The 14,576-nt window shown below is 44.4% G+C and overlaps 1 protein-coding gene and 1 long non-coding RNA gene across 2 annotated transcripts in view; one reads left to right on the top strand and one right to left on the bottom strand.

Annotated features, from left to right (window-relative positions):
- Positions 1–247: 247 nt before the first annotated feature.
- The window catches only part of LOC144405560 (uncharacterized), a 30,451-nt gene continuing 16,122 nt past the window's right edge, over positions 248–14,576 (bottom strand). The window contains exon 2 of the long non-coding RNA XR_013467211.1: positions 248–656. This is a non-coding gene — a long non-coding RNA (uncharacterized LOC144405560). The remainder of the gene's footprint in view (positions 657–14,576) is intronic.
- LOC120814467 (uncharacterized) lies at positions 650–5,295 on the top strand. Its single transcript, XM_078099832.1, has 4 exons — positions 650–902; positions 1,773–2,078; positions 2,158–2,445; positions 2,710–5,295. Exons 1-4 carry the CDS (start codon positions 845–847, stop codon positions 2,823–2,825), a joined length of 768 nt encoding a protein of 255 aa, XP_077955958.1. The 5' UTR covers positions 650–844; the 3' UTR covers positions 2,826–5,295.

Raw genomic sequence — 14,576 nt, 5'->3', positions numbered from 1 at the left:
GCTTTTTGCTTTTTTTCACATAATAATGCTAAATGTACCAAAACTGCGCAGGACTTTAGAACGTGCGACATTTCACAATCGGCATTTGAGCAGTGGACCCTGAATGTGCACTCCGGACAGCAGGTGGCGGTGTGCAAATACACACGATTCAAACCAGAAGAGAAGAAGAATAAGAAGAGAAGAAGAAGAAGAGGAAGAAGAAGCAGAAGAGGAAGAATCGACCCGTTTCCAGTAACTTCTCCGGACATTTTGTAGCAACATTGTTCACTTTTGATCTCAACTCGTTTTCGTGCAAATCGCTCCTGGATTCCTCTAAAGAAGACCAGCGACATTCTTGAGTCGGATATGATTTTTTTCTTCTTTATGTCTTAGTTTTGAACTTTCTGCTCGTTTTCCTTCATATAATCCTCCACCAGCTTCAGTGTTTTGGCTCAGCACCACCTTCCTGTGGCCTCCACCTTCAGCTTCTTATCGCATTTTGTCGCACAGCGGATTGAGAGAAACTCGTGTTTCTATTTCTCTTCACGGAGTCGTTGCTTCTATTCTCGTTATCTGATCTGAACCAACTAGTCCAGCTGGTTCCACCCAGCTCGCCTCCATTTACCCTCCGAGAGAAGCGACCCCACCCTTTAGTTCACCTCCACCCTTTAGTTCACCTCCACCCTTCATCCGCAACGCACAATCCGCCAGAGAAGCGTCCTCAAGCGGATCTGGATCCATAAAAACTCTTTTCTTTCACTCTTTACTTTTGTGTTTTTTTGTTTCCTCGTGAGTCAAACCGGAGAAACAGGAAGTGAAACTTTCTTCACTTCCTGGTTTCATCGTCCAGCTTCCATTCTGCACAATGAGGTCGTGCGTCGTTCTTCTCTTTGCTTCTCTGCTCACATTATGTGAAGCACAAGGTGAGAACTTGATTTATATATTTCGGGTCAAAGCTTTTATACCGCAGCACTATTTCTCCATTTTTGAACAGTTTTTTTTGTGGTTAATCAGGATTCGTGTTCTTCTTGTTCTGAGCTCAGAGGCAGGAAGTTGTCTCAGTATAAAGAATCAGAGGTTTGAAGATGAACTGTGCAAATGTTAGTAGAAGAATATCATTGCTCTCAGCCAGTTAACAAGATTATTTAATGTTTTTTCATAATTTACATAAACACATTCAGCTTCCGAGGGAAATACTTCCTTAAGTTCTCTTTCATTCCTTAATTTCCACGTATTATTTCAGTGAATATTCTAAGTGTCCCAACAGAAGACGTGTGTGATTCAGAGGAAACATTCAGGTGCTTTTAGACACTTTCTCACCACTTGTTGAAACGGGCTGAACGCTTCTTTCCCTCCAAGACAAATGTTGACCTTTACTCCTCTCAGAGTTTAACTCCTTCAGCGTTCAGTCTGTGGACGTCTTATTTTCTAAAGTGGTCCATGTTCAGTGTAGCTGATGCTGGGGGACATTAGTGTGGTGAGACGGAGGGAAAGAGGACAAAGAGACAGAATGGAAATACTTTGTCACGTCAAGAAGAAGAACTTTGAGCAGCAACTTGCTCTCAGTGGGTTTAGTTTCTGCTGTTAAGCTTCTCTGTGTCCTCAGGAAGAGACGACGTGAGACATTTGAAGAGACTTCTGTCACTTCATGTTAAGCAGTGATGAGCTGAAGGTGAACCGCTGGTTCAATGTGTAATAAATAAAGTGTAGTGATGGAGGAACATTCAGCAGTGAATGATTCATCACATATTGTGTGTGATGTTTATTGTATCATGTGTCTACTGTTTTTACAGGAACCATTGTGACTCCTGTGTTTGTGCTGAAGGGACGTGATCTGCTCCTCAAGCTTCATGCTGATCCTCCTGAGGGGGTTTTATATGTTGACTGGAAAATCAATAAAACAGTCACTTTAGTAAGATTTGATCCTAATGGAAAACCAACTGTCCTTCATAATGTCACTGGAGGGTTTGAGTTTCCTGAGAATAAATTCTCTGTGATATTGAAGAATGTACAAGAGGTCGACAGTGGACTTTATTCTGCTGAAGCAGTAACACCTACAGGAGACAAACTACTGACTGAATACAAGGTCACAGTTGAAGGTGAGTCTGTAAACATTTTACTGATAGTTTCTGCCGCCATGTTTCATAAACTCTTCACAGAAACCTCCCCCCCCCTCAGGACCAGTGTCTCCAGTTGAACTGATCGTGGACCGAGTGGACTCCAGCAGCTCAGAGTCATGTGACCTCCATGTGACCTGCAGGACTCACAACTCTCACATCAGCAGCACTTTCAGTTGTGTCGACCGGGTCTGCAATCAGGAGGGAGGAGAGCGACCAGAGGTCACGACCTCTGGGGCTTCTCTCCAGGTCTACCTGTTGAACAACGTGATCATCTGTAACCATAACAACCAGGTTCACAGGATGCAAGACTTGATTCATGCTGAACAACTTTGCCCCAAATATGCTGGTAAGACTGAAAGAGACGACGACTTCCTGATAATAATGAACCCTCTGCCCCAAAAAACACCTTATAGTGGCAACAAGTGATGACGATGAAAGTTGGTAAAACTAAATTATGTTTTAATTGAAGAAATTAAATGATTTCTTACTATAGATCACGTTCAGTCCGTCAGAAGCACATCAGGCTGTGAACATGTGACACATTCTCAGCTGTGCTGCGTCATTTAAACCAGGAAGACTCTTCTGATCCGGTTCTTGTTTTGTTTTACAGATCCTCTCTCTCACCCTGGCTGGTGGATGGCTAGTTGCATTCTCACTGTCATAGTCGTGGTTCTAATCGTCTGGCTTTATATATATCGAAAGAGAAGAATCGGTAAGTCCAAGTAAATATTCCAACAAATAATCTCAACATCTGTAAAATCCTCTTTGTTTCCTCTACATAGAAACTCAATGTCTCCAAGTCCTCCATAACTATGTACCCACCTGTTTGGTTAAATAGCCCAATATCACAAATCACAGTTTGCCTCCGAGCGCTGAACAATCTGTACAACACAGGACGTCTTTTACTGCCTCAGATAAGGAAACACGTCTGTTAAAATATACATGTGATATTTTACCAAAAGGTGCTTTTTATCTCACTGGGATTGTCATGATTTTCTGTTTTGATACAAACATCCCAACACATCAAATCCAACACGTCAACATGTGCTTCTGTTTGAGGATGGAGTAAATTAGACACCACCCAAAAGATGGAGTCACTTTATCTGCAGCTCAAGTAAAGTAAATGTACAACAGTTCAGATCTTTAAAGGGCTGTTTGTTCTTCTTCCATCACTGACCTGCAGGTTCACTAGAGGGATATCAAGTTGCTCAGGTAGCACTTGCTAAGGTAAGCATTACGTGTTTGTTTTAAACAAATTTAAGAAATGTATAAGAATCCAAACCTTGTGCCAAGGTTGTTTCCAGGTTTTCCAGGTGGCTTCGTGCTGCTACGTGCACACACCTGCTACGTGCACACACCTGCTACGTGCACACACCTGCTGCTTGTGCTCAGATCCGCTGGGAGGAACCTGATGATCCGTGGATCCAAACCGGGTCTCTTGTGGCCATTAGTCCTCTTCAGCCGTGTTTCTTCCTGCTGTGCACGTGTTGTTTGTTTGTGTCTCTGTCCGTCATCCACATTTTCCCACTTCGCCCAACAGCAACATGTCAAAACCTTAAAAACTCGTTGTGCGGAGATCAAATCCCACGCTGGTGTCTGAAATACTGAAACAATGTGATTTAAATGAGGCCACATGTTGGTAGTCACATGACGTCCACTACGTGGTCACGTGACCCTCCTTTGCTTCCACGTGTTGGCTCACACCAGTTAGCCACTTTCCTCCTGAGCCGATGGTTTTCTGCTTCTTACTTGTTTTAAAAAGCTCCTTTTACACAGAGAACAAGTCCAGAGACACAGAACAAGTATCATTTACAGTGTGAAAGAGGAACCAACTCTACATGGTGTTAAAGTTCTAGCTGCTTTATTTATGGCTCATGCTGCAGTGTGATGTGCTTTCTACCCCGAGAGATTCATCTGAACTCTTTGTGAAAAGAGACCGTATATGTGTTTTGTAGCAGTTTAATGCATTTTAGAAAAAACAGACTCATTATTTTTAACACAAAGAGACAGAAGTAATTAAATCAGTGACTGTTAATCATCAGGAGATGATTCCCCACGTGGAAAATAGCTCCTTTACAAAGAAGTAGCAAGTAACCTTTTCTTACGTATGTGATTTATCCTGCAGGTCTATGGGAAAAATTGGAAAGATCAGAATGTGAAATCACCACCACCGGAGAACATGAGCCCAGCAGGCGCTTCAGGTCCCTCCAACAGCTCCGTGCCGTCTGCCGCTGAACCGACTGATCCGTAGACCGGCTACGAATTGGTGGAGAAGATTGACAATTAAAGAGGAAGGTTTTCCCAAATCCCCAAATTCTGCTGGTAGTTTGCAGCGTTATTGAAGCTTTCTGTGTTTTATTTCATGTGATCTGCTTTAATGCTGAAAGATTCTCCTCCACACAAACGTGTCATTGGAGAGATTAAAAATCAATGATTAAATGTTACTAAGCATCACACACAAGCAGCTTTTTTTAGCATCACATTTGGAGATATTTTAATTACATCTTTTATATTGAAGGTCAACTTAGAAAAAGTAATAAAAATGTTGTTGTCCTGCAGGAAGCTTCAGCTTTGGTTCCTGGTTTGATTCTTCATGTGACTTTTAATCTGATCATTTCCTACATTATTACATTTAGACTTTTAAGGCTTCACCTGATGGGTGAGATTTAAGCTGCGTGATGCAGGGTGCTTCTGTTATATATTTTTATTTTATTTTTCAGACAAAAAAAGGACTCATCTTTTCAACTGTGACAAATATGTGAAACGATTTTTTTCATCAGTGTATCAAGTGTCTTTATTTTAATATCATCACATATTGATAATTTGGTAAAAACAAAATTAAACCTGCGGAACAGAATTATGTTCAATAAATACCGTACATGCAGATAAATATGCAATGTATATTTAATCATTGTAAATTGAACCGTATGCAGTATTATACGGTATATTTAAAGTTATTCGCTTACATATAGTTGGTCTTGATTATACATTCAAGATGACATTCACCAAAAACACATTGACATGGTCTTGTGTGTGTGATATATTGTGTGTAATCAATGGATTATTGCTTTCTTGTAAAAATGTTACCATGAAGTTTGTTTCTTGCCAAAATGCATCTTTGAGTTACGTTTTTAATGTCTTTCCTTCACCAGGAAATATCTGCAAAGCTGAATTTATAAATCCTTTAAATCCTAAATAGTTTGCGTCCATGTTTGCTGCTCTGCGCTCGTCTTCCTCTTTTCTTCTCCTGGTGTGTTGCTGCCACCAGCTGTGAGTCAGTGGAACATCATCACGGGTTTAGAAGGTGACCTTTAAGTGGGAGCTTTCCTCCCGGGCAGCGTGACGGGTTTGACATCCATTTCTTTGTTGGTGCTTCTTGAAGTCCACGAGGTGAACAGTGATGACGGCAGACACCATGATGATCAGACCCACAGAGAACACCACCATCTTCACCAGGAACACACCACAGTGAACACACGCATGGTAGATTTATTCCTCTGTAAATGCTTCTTAAGCCAGTTCTTCACAATTGATTCATCAGGTCACAAACTAACACTTCACACTGGAAACATTACAACACACGACACACAACTTTTTGCATCACATACAAAACAAAAGTGGTCACACTGTTCAGGCGTGACTTTTTCTTTCTCTTCTGTCTTTCTTTTTTTTTGTAAATGGTGTTCGGTCCACAGTTCTGCACGAGAGGACCAACTACCTCAAGGTTAGTCTTAATATGTGCAATAAACTGCAGCTAGAAGCAACATTTAAAGGGCTAAATAAGTAAAAAGCTGGTTGCCAAACTTGATGTTTGTTGCAGTCTGTTCAGAGACGTTAAGGAGGACGTGAGGAGGAAGAGTCTCTGACACACAGACACAAACATTCACACATACAATTAACCCCCAGATGCATATTTTGACATGAATATTGAAAAATTCCATAGTATAGCATGAAAAAACATAAAAGTCACACTATAGTAAGTCATAAAACATTTTTTGTCCTTTGTTCTGTTGTCGGGTCGAAGGGATTGATCTGAATTTCTTCAAATATTCAACTTTTTAGTTTTGTGATTATATTTTAATTTGAGGAAACCGGACATGCGGCTGAATCCATGTAGGATCAAGGTTACATTATAAATTATATTATATTATTATTATTAATATAATTCTTAATATAGTCAAAAGTTTTACATTATTGATCTAAAACAATGGATGACTTTCCTCCAACAATCGCGTCATTGGCAACGAGCTCCCAAACATCTCGGTGGGCCCCTGATTAGTAATCGAGTCGTACCTGAACTGTGTGGCTCCATCGTTGCGTCTCTGACCCCACAGACCACGTGACTACAGCTACAGCCAAGGACATCCATCAGGACTCCATCAGGAATCATCGCTCCACCCTATTTACTCCTTTTCTTCCCGTTAATTCATCAATACCGCTCTACCGCCACCAGATGGCGACGCCATCGAACGTGAAAAAAACCTTTAGGACACAAAGCCAGTGACGTCATCTGCGGAGGGACAGAGTGTGTGTGAAGGACAAATGTCCTGAGACGCATTACGTCATCCTCCACTAATATGATAATACATCTCAGTGCCAAGAAATGAGAGGAGCCATAATCCACAGAACGACTTCACATGTGAACAAGGGGATGAGATGGAGGTGATTGGTGGTGGAGAAAGAGGTGGAGGTGTGGGTGGTGGTGGTGGTGGTGGTGGGGGGGCTTCTCCCTTGAGTCTGGAGTGCAGTGATGAAGGTTGTTCCAGACATTATTCCTCAATGAGAGCAGAAGGAAGGAGGAGAAGATGATCACTGTTACACACTGAGTAAAGACGAGAGACTGTCTTCTGTCCTGCTCTTTCTTTTCCAGATGTCTCTTATTTCTTTTTGGCTTTGTCCTCATTTTCTCCCCCTGTCCTTCAGAGGAGAGAAGGACTGAGGAGGTCAACGGTGAGGAGAAATGAGACAAAGACGAGTAAGATGGTTGCAGAGAGGGGGAAGGTCTGAAGAATGAAAAGGTGAATTGGAAGCGATGCGTGAATTTGAGGACAGGAGGAAAAAAGAGCGGAGCGGTGAGGAGACGTCAAGAAGGAAACGAGGGAACAAAAGAATCAAATGCAACCAATAAAACAGAAGAAAGGGACACGAGAACTGCTGGAATGGGGGAGAAAAAAGGGGACAAAGGGTGAGAGAGGTGAGGAAAGAGGAAATAGACGACTGTAGAGGATGTAGGGGGGGAGGAGAGGATACATTTTGAAAGGAGGACACAGAAGAGGGAGAGAGAGATGGAGAGGAGAGGAAGGGAGGTGGTAGGAGATAGGAGGCAAAACAGGAGAGGAGAGAAGAAGTAGAGGAGGAAAAGTGACTGCATGGCTGAGGAGAAGACATGAGGAGAGGAGAAGATGTGATGGAGGACTCAGGAAAGGTGATGGAGAGAGGAGAGAGGAGGAGAGGACAGGAGAGAGGATGGACTAAGGAGAGAGGAGGAGAGGACAGGAGAGAGGATGGACTAAGGAGAGAGGAGGAGAGGACAGGAGAGAGGATGGACTAAGGAGAGAGGAGGAGAGGACAGGAGAGAGGATGGACTAAGGAGAGAGGAGGAGAGGACAGGAGAGAGGATGGACTAAGGAAAGGAAAGAAGAGGAGAAGATAAGTGAGGGAGGAGAGGAGAAGGAGGCAAAGAGGAAAGGAAACAGTGTTAACGAGAGAGAAGGATGGACGGGATGATTTGAGGAAAGAACAAAGAGACTCGAGGAGAACCGAGGACGGCAGGAAGGAAAGACGTCCAGAGGACATCGGGACAATATTTCACATTAAAAAGAGTGACAGGAAAAGAGACAAAGAGACAAAGAAGAAGAGAAAAAGACACATGAGTTTTAAATGTCACGATCCACAGACACACAACACAGACACACAACACAGACACAACACACAACACACACAACACACACACAATACAGACACAACACACACACAATACAGACACAACACACAACACAGACACACAACACAACACAGACACAACACAGACACACGACACAACACAGACACACAACACAGACACAACACAGACACACAACACAGACACAACATACACACAACACAGACACAACACACAACACACACACAACGCACACACAATACAGACACAACACACACAACACACACACAACACACAACACAGACACACAACACAGACACAACACAGACACGGACACACAACACAGACACAACACACAACACAGACACACAACACAGACACAGCAGACACAACACACAACACAACAGACACAGCAGACACAACACACAACACAACAGACACACAACACAGACACAAGACACACACAACACAGACACAACACAAACACTATCAGACACAACACAGACACAATACAGACACAACACACAACACACAACACAGACACACAACACAGACACAACACAGACACGGACACACAACACAGACACAACACACAACACAGACACACAACACAGACACAACACAGACACGGACACACAACACAGACACACAATACAGACACAACACACACACTATCAGACACAACACACACACACACACACTATCAGACACAACACAGACACAATACAGACACAACACACAACACAGACACAACACACACACACAACACAACACACAACACACAACACACAACACAGACACAACACAGACACGGACACACAACACAGACACAACACAGACACACAACACAGACACAGCAGACACAACACACAACACAACAGACACACAGCACAGACACAAGACACACACAATACAGACACAACACACACACTATCAGACACAACACAGACACACAACACACAACACAGACACAACACACACACACACACAACACAACAAACAACACAGACACAATACAGACACAACACACACACTATCAGACACAACACAGACACACAACACAACACACACACACACATAACACAGACAAAACATACACACAACACAGACACAACACACACACAACGCACACGCAATACAGACACAACACACAACACACAAACAACGCACACACAACACAGACACAACACACAACACGCACACAACACACACACAACACAGACACAACACAGACACACAACACACAACACAGACACACAACACAGACACAACACAGACACGGACACACAACACAGACACAACACACAACACAGACACAGCAGACACAACACACAACACGCACACAACACACACACAACACAGACACAACACGCACACAACACACACACAACACAGACACAACACGCACACAACACACACACAACACAGACACACACTTCGGCTCAGCAGCGTTTGATCTGAATAAATAATACGGATCAAACTCCAGAGATGAAACACAAATAGTCTGAAAATACGAAATCTGACTCTTTTGTTTCCAGATGATAAATAAATGACAAATAAAGGAACATTTCCTGCTGTTGTCTTTTTATTTTCTGTCACACTGTGGAAAAATAATTACATACATTTAAAAAAGAAAATTAAACAATATGTTCAAACAAACGTTAAATGACATTAAAAGGACATTTGAATTTTCCTCGAATAAAAGGGAAAAGCAGTAAATCAACATGAACATAATCCACCTGTGAACAATACATGGGGATAAAGTAAAGAGTTGCAGCGTGGAGAATAAATGCTGATGGAAACACGTCCTCACACCTCCACGTCCTCACGAGCAACACGAGTCCTTCAGGACGTCCCGACCAGCGTCCTCACGCCCAGCGACGCCAAGCCGAACATCAGTCCTGCTCCCTCGTGCAGGTGTTGCAGAGAGCAGCTGGACGAGGGACGAGCTGCGCTGGTGTCTTAAGGCCACGCCATGTCTCCTTCCCTCCGTCTCCTGCCCTCCGTCTCCTTCCCTCCGTCTCCTGCCTCACCAACAGTGTGTAACTCCTCTAAACCAAGTCAACGCGCAGCGTTTATCGGGTGGAAAAGGCCTTTTCGGCCCGTTACGTTTTCCCGCTCTTTTGAGGAGGTTTGAAGTTAGAATTCTTCAGACTTTTAGGACTTTGAATGTGTGTTTCTGTCCATTAGAATAAACACGTTGTTTCGCTTCTTTACTTCTCTAGACGATAAACAAAGTTACCTTGTAAAGATGAATTTAACTGATGGAATCATTTCCTGTCTTTAAATTTCATACGTAATTTGTGTTTGTCGTCTCAGTTGATTACGAGGAGTCGCCGTGTTGATTAATACTAATATTATATTTCCACCACACAAAACTATGTGTACATATGACTGCCATGAACTGCTACTTCATGTGCAGTTCATAGGTCATAAGTAGGAAGCACTTGCTGGTATTTTAAATGATATTACCTACATATAACATATATATATATATATATATATATATATATATATATATATATATTCTATTAATTATTCTGCTAGTATGATCACAAACATACATGCACAAAGGTGCAGAAAGACATAGATAAGTGTTTGTTCCACTTCTTTTCAATGTACAGAGAATTGAAATACACAAACAAGGACACAATTCAAAGCTGAAAAACAATAGTTGTATTAATATAGGAATCCATGTATTTATTAGATGATTTATTGGTTCAACTTTTCATAATCAGAGATTGGGCCAAAATATACTGGTGGGCTATTCGATACATTTGCACTACAAGTTTTCAACAGCAGAGGTCATCATAGAGTTTGCGATGCATTGAATGAATGAACCTTTTCCCGATACAATTGGCTGGAAAGCTTCACTGGTTCAGAAAGCTTCACTTTGCCATCACTATTGTTCAATACTTGTTAAATATATTTTTAAGATTCACATTGAGAAGTTTAGGTTTGCCTATTTAGTTTTAATACAGTTTTTTTGTGTTGTAATATAAATGTAGTAGTAGTCCAGAATGGCAATGGGAATGTGTTGAATTAATTAACAATGTGCTAAAATGTGAGTTGATATAACTAATTTTATTAAGTAAATCAAATTCAATTTGATCAAGATTATTAGTATATAACAGTCAATTTCACTCAAATATTTAGTAAATATAAATCGATTTTACCTAAATATTTACTAAATATAAACCAAATTCAAATATACAGTAAATGTTCATATTATAAATGATTGCATTTACTTTACTGTTATGCTAAACATCTTCAAAACGCTTATCCTGCACACAGGGTCGTGGGGGGCCAGTTCCGGGCGAGAGACAGGAGAACCCACAGAGAACCCACGCAGACACGGGGAGAACATGCAGACTCCACACAGAAAGGCCACTGGGCGGAGTCGAACCCACGACCTTGTTGCTGAGAGGCGACAGTGGTAACTGTCTATATATATATATATATATATATATATATATATATATATATATATATATATATATATAGTGCAACTGTGCAACTGGGGTTCTCTGGTGCATAGAGGGGATTGGCCGGGATTGCTGGGGGTTCTGGTTCTCTTGGAGGCGCAGGTCTTTGACCATAGAAGGTCAGGGGCCAGTAAATCCTCCTCTGGTTTCTACTCACCTTTCGTCACGCGGTGAGACGCCGTAGGAGAGAAAAACGGGCCGGCTCGCTGGTGAGACTCCGCAAGCGTGGTTCTCGCACTCCGCTGCCAGGCATCTTTCTCTCCAACGTGCGCTCACCGTGCAACAAACTGGAGGAAATCCAGCTGCTGATGAGGAGCGACAGAGACTTCTCTACATCCTCCGTCTTGTGCTTCACGGAGACGTGGCTCTGCGGATCGATACCGGACTCCGCGCTCCAGCTGGCGGGCTTCCAGCTGCTCCGAGCGGACCGCGACACGGAGCTCTCCAGCAAGACGAAGGGTGGAGGAATCTGCTTCTACTACAACAACAGCTGGTGCAACGACGTAACGGTGATCCTACAACACTGTTCTCCTGATCTGGAAACTTTTTTCATTCACTGCAAACCCTTTTATTCCCCCCGTGAGTTCGCTTCATTCATCCTGGTCGGTGTTTACATGCCGCCGGCGGGCAACGTGCACGAGGCACAGCGGACACTCGCCGACCAGATACGGCGTGTGGAGCGGACCAACCCGGACTCTTTAGTTATTGTCCTCGGGGACTTTAACAAAGGAAATCTCACCCATGAACTCCCTAAATACAGACAGTTTATTAAATGCCCACCAGAGAGGAGAACACGCTGGATCACTGCTACACCACAGTAAGCAGGGCTCATCACGCCGTCCCTCGTGCTGCACTGGGACTCTCTGACCACGTCATGGTCCATCTGATTCCTGCATACAGGCAGAAACTAAAGCTCTGCAAACCTGTGGTGAGGGAATTCAAGAAGTGGACCAGTGAGGCGCTGGAGGATCTTCAGGCGTGCTTTGACTGCACAGACTGGGATGTTTGCAGCTACTGACAGTCTGGATGAGTTCACAGAGGCTGTAACTTCTTACATTAGCTTCTGTGAGGACAGCTGTGTACCATCATGCACCAGGGTGAGTTACAACAACGACAAACCCTGGTTCACAGCGGAACTCAGAACACTACGCCTGCAGAAGGATCAGGCATTTAGGAGTGGGGACAAAGACTTGTACACAGAGGCAAAATACAAGTTTAGCAAGGCGGTGAGAGACGCTAAACGACTGTACTCTGAGAAACTCCAACAACAGTTCTCAGCAAGTGACTCTGCTTCGGTTTGGAGAGGCCTCAAACACCTCACCAACTACAAGCCAAAAACCCCCCACTCCATGAATGACCTCCGCCTGGCAGACGAGCTCAATGAGTTCTACTGCAGATTTGAAAGACGTCCTGATCCCATCCCCCACAGCTCCACCAACCTGCTGCAGTCCCTCTCCCCTCCCTCCCCCAGCCCATCAGGTGCTCACGCCTCTTCAACTATATCACCTTCCCCTCCCCCACCAGCAACGACCCTCTCTATTCTGGAGAGAGACGTTAACCGGCTCTTTAGAAGACTAAATCCCCGTAAGGCAGCCGGTCCGGACTCCGTCTCCCCTCACTCCCTGAAGCATTGTGCTGACCAGCTGTCTCCGGTGTTCACTGACATCTTCAACACCTCCCTGGAGACATGCCACGTACCAGCCTGCTTCAAGGCCTCTACCATCATCCCTGTTCCCAAGAAGCCCAGGATCACAGGACTCAATGACTACAGGCCCGTCGCCCTGACCTCTGTAGTCATGAAGTCTTTTGAACGGCTAGTCCTGACCCACCTGAAGTCCCTCACCGACCCCCTCCTGGACCCCCTGCAGTTCGCCTACAGAGCCAACAGGTCTGTGGACGATGCTGTCAACATGGCCCTCCACTACATCCTCCAGCATCTGAACTCCCCAGGAACCTACGCCAGGATCCTGTTTGTGGACTTCAGCTCTGCCTTCAACACCATCATCCCGTCTCTGCTGCAGGACAAACTCTCCCAGCTGCACGTGCCCGACTCCACCTGCAAGTGGATCACAGACTTCCTGTCTGACAGGAAGCAGCACGTGAAGCTGGGGAAACATGTCTCAGCCTCTCGGACCATCAGCACTGGTTCCCCCCAAGGCTGCGTTCTTTCCCCTCTGCTCTTCTCCCTGTACACCAACAGCTGCACCTCCAGCCACCAGTCCGTCAAGCTCCTGAAGTTTGCGGATGACACCACCCTCATTGGACTGATCTCTGGTGGGGACGAGTCCGCCTACAGGTGGGAGTCTGACCATCTGGTGTCGTGGTGCAGCCAGAACAACCTGGAGCTCAACGCTCTAAAGACAGTGGAGATGGTTGTGGATTTCCGGCGGAACAGAGCCCCACCCTCCCCCATCACCCTGTGTGACTCCCCCGTCACTATTGTGGATTCCTTCCGTTTCCTGGGCTCCATCATCACCCAGGACCTCAAGTGGGAGCTGAACATCAGCTCCATCACCTCAGCAGAGGTTGTTCTTCCTGAGGCAGCTGAAGAAACTCAACCTGCCAAAGACGATGATGGTCCACTTCTACACGGCCATCATCGAGTCCATCCTCTGCTCCTTCATCACCGTCTGGTACGCTGCAGCCACAGCCAAGGACAAGGGCAGGCTGCAGCGTGTCATCCGCTCTGCAGAGAGGGTGATCGGCTGCAATCTGCCGTCCCTGGAGGACTTGTTCGCTTCCAGGTCTCTGAAGCGAGCTAAAAAGATCACGGCCGACCCCTCCCACCCCGGACATAAACTGTTTGTGCCCCTTCCATCTGGCAGGAGGCTGAGGTCCATCAGGACTACGACCTCCCGCCACACGAACAGTTTCTTCCCGTCGGCAGTCGGGCTCATCAACAGAGCCTGATCCCCCACTGCCTGACTATAACACTCCACCGGTCACTCCCCCTCATACTGCACATGTCACTTTAACTGCAATTCATCACTTTGTCACTTGTCACTTTGTCTCTTGTCTGTTACTTGTTTGTTAGTGCACTTTATGCCTAATACTTTTCTTTTTAATATTTAAAATTTGTTTAACTTTATTCCCTTGTTTTTTTACTAACCC

The sequence above is a fragment of the Gasterosteus aculeatus genome, chromosome 3 (assembly GCF_964276395.1).
Source record: "Gasterosteus aculeatus chromosome 3, fGasAcu3.hap1.1, whole genome shotgun sequence".
Taxonomy (NCBI): Eukaryota; Metazoa; Chordata; class Actinopteri; order Perciformes; family Gasterosteidae; genus Gasterosteus; species Gasterosteus aculeatus.
Note: the sequence above shows the minus strand (reverse complement) of the source record. Positions and strands in the feature narration are given on the sequence as shown.